This window comes from Spinacia oleracea, chromosome 6, assembly GCF_020520425.1.
Source record: "Spinacia oleracea cultivar Varoflay chromosome 6, BTI_SOV_V1, whole genome shotgun sequence".
NCBI lineage: Eukaryota > Viridiplantae > Streptophyta > Magnoliopsida > Caryophyllales > Amaranthaceae > Spinacia > Spinacia oleracea.
In genome coordinates, this window is record NC_079492.1 from 16,505,153 (window position 1) to 16,512,318 (window position 7,166).

Consider the following 7,166-nt stretch of genomic DNA (forward strand, 5'->3'; position numbering starts at 1 on the left):
TTTGTGCTCATGCGTGATTCCTGAATCTACAAGAGTCAGTGTATGATTAAATTTCTATTCCTAATTGGATAAATTAATTAAATAGAATTCATGTAGGATTCTAATTTCAATTAATTCGTATCCTACTAGGATTACGATTCCTTTTCCATAACTCTATAAATAAAGGCCTAGGGGTCATAATTTATACACAAGTTTCAAAGTATTCAAAAAGTGAGTTTTTGAGAGAAAATTAAAACACACATCTTGCTCATAAAGTGCCGAAATTTTCTAGTACCTTAAGGGCGATTCTAGTTGGTCAATCTTAAGGCGGATCCGGACGTGCTGTGGACTATCTACGGAGGGACGACACTTGGAGTCCTAAAAGACTTGTTCTTGTTCGGTTCGGGCGCAGCTAGGGAGGGCACGCAACAAAGAGTATGCATCTAAATTATGCTATATGATTATGTGTAAATAATATGTTGTCCTGGGTTAATGGTTGTTTCCGCATGATCTATGTAATGTCATATGTATCATAACCTAACAGTGGTATCACGAGCCCCTTATTATTTTCATAATCTAAATTGCATGAACATGGTTAAATATTACAAATTTGCAAGAATTAAAAGGGGTGATTAATTTTCGTAATTGTTAATTAATTGCAAATTGCGTTTATTTAATTATACGTACGCAGTTTTTCGGCAGTTTCTTCATTTCTCATCCGAATTGAGTGATTTTTGTGTCAATTCCGCATGTAAAAGGCATTCTAAAATTTTGACATGCGAATCCTAACTATGACTTTTCGAAGGTTTTAGTTTTTCGAATGCAAAATTTCGTAAATTTAAGATGTTAAATTAAATATTTGCGATTCTTGTTGATAAATCTTGAATTTTTGATTGACCTACTGCATATGTTTAACAAGTTTGAATGCCTAGTCTTGTTAATTATGCAATCTAATTTGTAATTATGATTAATTTGTTGAAAATTAGAATAATTTAGAATTAATTTGATTTTCATAATTAATTGTAATTTAATTAGAAACCTATGATTAAAAACCACCATAAAAATTGTAAATTTACGATAAATTTTAAATTTTTATGACCTAGACTTGAATCCATAACAATCGGAAATCAATTGGATAATAAATTTTCGATTTTTCGCCCTAAAATTATGAAATTAATAATATTTATTAATTTGTCATTAATTTTAAATATAAATTTTAAATTTTTATGCGATTCGTTCATATAACTTGCACGCACGAAGCAATGGACGCTTCGTGTTACCCTTAAGGGGTGTTGTATAATGCGGGCATGCGACGACGAGCAAGGGAGCTCGTCGCCCGTGCGGCACGAATGCAATGAGCAAGGGCGTAGTGCACGAGCACAAGGCAGCAGCCCTGCCTTGTGTCGTGTGCCACGAGCAATGAACGAATGGGCATGGGCGAGGGGCGAGCCAAGGCAGTCGCGTGTGGGCAGCAAGCGAGCTGCGCCACAACGCGCGCTGCCTCGCACAAGTGCGCGCAGCCTCGCGCGCAGCGAGCGCAAGCTCGCGTGCCACGAGCGCTGCGCCCAGCACTACTCGCGCGCACAGCGCGCGATGTCGCTCGCCCAGCGAGCGATGTCGCGCCCCAGCGAGCGATGGCTCGCGCGCACAGCGCGCGATGTCGCCCGCCCAGCGAGCGATGTCGCGCCCCAGCGAGCGATGGCTCGCGCGCACAGCGAGCGAGCCAGCGCGCCCAGCGAGCGATGTCGCGCGCCCAGCGAGCGATCTCGCGCGCGCGCACTGCGAGCGATAGCTCGCGTGCGATGGGGCGCTGTGCGGAGGCTTGCGATAGGACAGCAGCAGCTATGCGACGAGCGCATGGGGTGCGCGCACATGGCCAGCAATGGCTGTGTGCGTACGGCCCATGGGCGTGCAACGCGTAGGGTGTTTGCGTTACGATTAGATCGTTTTGAATGTTTAATTTGAAAATTTCAGTTCACGTAATTTTAATTAATTTTAAAATTAATAATTTGAATTAATTTCTTGGATTTTAATTTTGAATATTATAATTATAATAAATGGAATTTATTCTAATTATTTTACTAAAATTAAAATCATGAATTAATTTAAATGCGACTGAAATTAAATTAAATTTTTGGATTCAATTATAAATTTATATGAGCTTTAAATTTTAATTAAATTTGTATGTTTCCGGTTAGACTAGAAATACAATTTTATGTTTAAAATTAGTAAAGCATATGAATTTATTGGTTTAAGTGGGAGCGCTTTTTAGTCATAAACTCTTGATTAGGTCTACAAATCCTTAAGGTTAAAACAACTTGATTAGAATTAATAAGGACTGAATAATTGGTAGATTATTGGTGCCCTTGATTAATTGCTGCAAATGTTTACGTGATGCATAATGTGTTTTACTAACCAGCTATGTGGGCCATTCATGATAATGAATGGGTGAATGGTATATATTGTATATGTACTGTTTTGCAGGTTATGAAGTGACTAGTATGGCCCAAATAGGATAGAAAATATGGTCTGCGTACCATTAATTTGAATGTAATTGGTCTAAAGCACCAAAGTTATTTTTCAATTCAAATATGGTCTGCGTACCATCAAATAGTTGTAATTAGTTATAGCTTATCCTATTTGAAGAAAATGGTGCCTCCCACGGAGATTTTCAAGACGGACTTTGAAGTCAAAGCTTCAAGATGAAGTCGGGCCATACTAGATCACAAATATCTTATGCATGTTTTAAGTTATTTACTGTTTTAAATATGTCTTAAAATGCATGAGATCAAAAGCTTGATTATGTTGCATGATTAAGGATTTTAGTTCACTTAAAATCTAACCAACATAGTAAGAGCCTTAAGTTCCAAACTTAAAAATTGAGTTAAAAGGTGCCATGCCAAAATATACACTTGCTTGGATATCCTTTACATCAATCTAGTAATAGTTTTCGCTCAGCGAGGTGTTACTTATTGGTCCTAAAGGGGCAAGGTACACAAATAGTTGTGAGTACATGTTAGTTTTGGTGAAACTCAACGATATAAGTAAGGAGTCCTTTTATGTCGTGGCAAATTCGATAGGTTTACCTAATAAGTTCTTAGACGTACCTATCAACCAAGAATAGTTTCTAGACTATTAGCAAAAGGCTTTTGCTTACCTAAGATGTTCTAGGATTAAGTCGACAAACTGTGCTTAGTTCTTCAATGATTTTAGGATCTTGGAATCATTTTATTCACACCTGCCGGAACACATAACTTGAATAAAATGCTTAATAAACATTGAATTATGCATGTATGCTAGAATTTAAGTTTATTAAGAGAAACTGTGAATGGTTATTTATTTGTTTATTCTTTTCAATTGTAGTTTTTAATATGGCAAACAACAATTCATTCAACATTCGATCAATTCTCGAAAAGGAGAAGTTGAACGGGAAAAACTTCCTTGACTGGCAAAGGAACTTGCAAATAGTTCTTATGCAGGAAGAAAAGGAGTATGTCCTAGATGAGGCGATGCCCGAAGCTCCAGGCGACGGGGTCACTCAGGCAGCCCTCAATCGTTGGATTGATGCCAACAAGGATGTGAAATGTCTAATGCTCGCCACCATGAGTGCGGATCTGCAGAAAACGTTCATCAACTCAGATGCTTTCACAATCATCAGTGAGTTGAAGAACATGTTCCAAGATCTGGCTCGAGTCGAAAGATTCGAGACTCATAGGCAAATTCTTGAGACCAAGCTTAAGAAAGGCGAGCCCGTAAGTCCACATGTTCTCAAAATGATTGGACTCATTGAGAATATGAGTCGGCTGGATCAGCAATTTTCTCAGGAAATGGCTATAGACACCATCCTCCATTCTCTTCATAGCGGGTATGATCAGTTCAAACTGAACTACAGTATGAATAGTCTGGACAAAACGCTCACTGAGCTTCACGGTATGCTGAAGACCGCTGAAAAGACGCTCAAAAGTGATAAGCAGGATGTGCTTATGGTGCGTGGGGGCAAGTTCAAGAAATCTGGAAAGAAGAGGAATGCTAAGAAAGGTGGCAACAAGGCCAACCCAACTAAGCAAACTGGCGCCAAATCTGCAAAGAGGAAGTTCAGTCAACCCACTTCTGAATCCGAATGCTTCTACTGCAAGAAGAAGGGGCATTGGAAGAGAGATTGCTTGAAGCTAAAGGAAGATCAGAAGAACGGAACAGTCGTTCCATCTTCAGGTATTTTCGTTATAGACTGTATACTTGCTAATTCAACTTCTTGGGTATTAGATACAGGTTGTGGCTCACACTTATGTTCCAATCCACAGGGACTAAGAAGAAGTAGAAAGTTAAGCAAGGGTGAAGTCGACCTACGAGTGGGAAATGGAGCACGGATTGCTGCATTAGCTGTAGGAACTTACTATTTATCGTTGCCCTCCGGGCTAGTTTTGGAACTGGAAGAATGTTTCCATGTTCCAAGTCTTACTAAAAACATCATTTCAGTTTCTTGCTTAGATGCTAAGGGATTTTCCTTTATAATAAAAGACAATAGTTGTTCGTTTTATTTTAAAGAGATGTTTTATGGATCTGCTAGATTAGTCAATGGACTTTATTTATTAGATCACGACAAACAAGTATATAACATAAATACCAAAAAGGCCAAAAAGGATGATTCAGATCTCACCTATCTGTGGCATTGTCGATTAGGCCATATAAACTTGAAACGCTTAGAAAGACTTCAAAGAGAAGGAATTCTAGAACCATTTGACTTAGAGGATTATGGTAAATGCGAATCATGTTTACTTGGCAAAATGACAAAGCAACCTTTCTCTAAAGTTGGAGAAAGAGCAAATGAACTATTGGGTTTAATCCATACAGATGTATGTGGACCAATGAGTACAAATGCTAGAGGTGGTTTCAGCTACTTTATCACTTTCACTGATGACTTCAGTAGGTATGGTTATGTCTACCTAATGAAGCATAAGTCTGAATCCTTTGACAAATTCAAGGAATTTCAGAGTGAAGTAGAGAATCAATTAGGCAAGAAGATCAAGGCACTGCGGTCTGATAGAGGCGGTGAATATCTGAGCTATGAATTTGATGACCATCTGAAAGAATGTGGAATTCTATCAGAATTGACTCCTCCTGGAACACCACAATGGAACGGTGTGTCAGAACGGAGGAACAGAACCTTGCTAGACATGGTCAGGTCAATGATGGGTCAAGCCGAACTTCCATTAGAATTTTGGGGACATGCACTAAATACAGCTGCACTCACTATAAATAGAGCTCCGTCTAAAGCTGTCGAAAAGACTCCATACGAATTATGGTTTGGAAAGCCTCCAAATGTGTCTTTTCTTAAGATTTGGGGATGTGAAGTATACGTCAAACGATTAATTTCAGACAAACTTCATCCAAAATCTGACAAATGTATCCTTGTGGGCTATCCAAAGGAAACAAAGGGGTATTACTTCTACAATACATCTGAGAACAAAGTGTTTGTTGCTCGAGATGGTGTCTTTTTGGAGAAAGATCACATTTCCAAAATGACAAGTGGGAGAAAAGTAGACCTCGAAGAAATTCGAGTCGAACAACAAACTCTAGAGAATGCTCAAGATGACATTCAGGATGAAACTCAGAGATCTTTAGAAGAATCTGGTGAGAATCATGGTCAATCTAGAAATGTTACCCCGCGTAGATCGCAAAGATATAGATCTCAACCGGAAAGGTACTTAGGTATTTTGACGAACGAGAGCTATGACGTTCTATTACTTGAAAGTGATGAACCTGCGACTTACAAGCAAGCTATGACGAGCCCTAGCTCCAAGCAATGGCAAGAAGCCATGCAATCTGAATTAGACTCCATGTCTGAAAACCAAGTATGGGATTTAGTCGATTTGCCAGATGGCTACCAAGCCATTGGAAGCAAATGGGTTTTCAAACTGAAAAAGGACAAGGATGGGAAACTTGAAGTTTTCAAAGCTAGATTGGTTGCAAAAGGTTACAGGCAAGTCCACGGTGTGGATTACGATGAAACCTTTTCACCAGTTGCAATGCTAAAGTCTATTCGAATAATGTTAGCAATCGCTGCATATTACGATTACGAAATATGGCAGATGGATGTCAAAACTGCTTTCTTAAACGGCGTTTTAACAGAAACTGTGTTTATGACACAGCCTGAAGGTTTTGAGGATCCAAAGAATGCTAAAAAGGTATGCAAGCTAAAGAAGTCAATCTACGGATTGAAGCAGGCATCCAGGAGCTGGAATATACGTTTTGATGAAGCAGTCAGTGACTTTGGTTTCATCAAGAACGCGGACGAATCTTGTGTATACAAGAAGGTCAGTGGGAGCAAAATTGCTTTCCTAGTATTATATGTCGACGACATATTGCTTATCGGAAATGACATTCCTATGTTGAACTCTGTCAAGATTTGGCTTGGGAAATGTTTTTCGATGAAGGATCTAGGAGAAGCACAGTACATATTGGGCATCAAGATTTACAGGGATAGATCTCAAAAGATGATTGGACTTAGTCAAAGCACTTATATCAATAAGGTGCTTGATAGGTTCAAGATGGCGGACTCCAAGCGAGGCTACCTACCCATGTCTCATGGAATGACTCTAAGCAAGACTCAGTGCCCAAAAACACTTGATGAGCGTAGACGAATGAATGGGATTCCATATGCATCATTGATTGGTTCAATAATGTATGCTATGATATGTACACGCCCGGATGTTGCGTACGCACTCAGTGCTACGAGCAGATACCAGTCAGACCCAGGAGAGGCGCATTGGACTGCTGCCAAGAACATTCTGAAGTACCTGAAAAGGCACAAAGATGACTTCCTGGTCTATGGTGGAGATGATGAATTAATTGTTAAAGGCTATACGGACGCAAGTTTCCAAACCGACAAAGATGATTTCAGATCACAGTCTGGGTTTGTCTTCTGCCTCAACGGAGGAGCAGTAAGCTGGAAAAGTGCTAAGCAAAGCACCATTGCGGATTCTACAACTGAAGCGGAGTACATTGCTGCACATGAAGCAGCAAAGGAAGCTATATGGCTAAGGAAGTTCATAGGAGAACTTGGTGTAGTCCCCTCCATTAAAGGACCAATAGCCCTGTATTGTGATAATAACGGAGCTATTGCACAGGCAAAAGAGCCTAGACACCACCAGAGAGTCAAGCATGTACTTCGTAGATTTCACCTTCTA

At 39.6% G+C, this 7,166-nt stretch overlaps 1 protein-coding gene across 1 annotated transcript; it reads left to right on the plus strand.

Moving 5' to 3' along the window:
* The first annotated feature begins 3,859 nt into the window (after positions 1–3,859).
* LOC130462453 (uncharacterized) lies at positions 3,860–4,430 on the plus strand. Its single transcript, XM_056830665.1, has 2 exons — positions 3,860–4,191; positions 4,281–4,430. The coding sequence occupies exons 1-2, from the start codon at positions 3,873–3,875 to the stop codon at positions 4,295–4,297; spliced, it is 336 nt and encodes a 111-aa protein (XP_056686643.1). The 5' UTR covers positions 3,860–3,872; the 3' UTR covers positions 4,298–4,430.
* Positions 4,431–7,166: the final 2,736 nt, after the last annotated feature.

Coding starts and splice junctions, on each gene's coding strand:
- LOC130462453 (XM_056830665.1), top strand. CDS start 3,873: ATGAATAGTCTGGACAAAACGCTCACTGAGCTTCACGGTATGCTGAAG.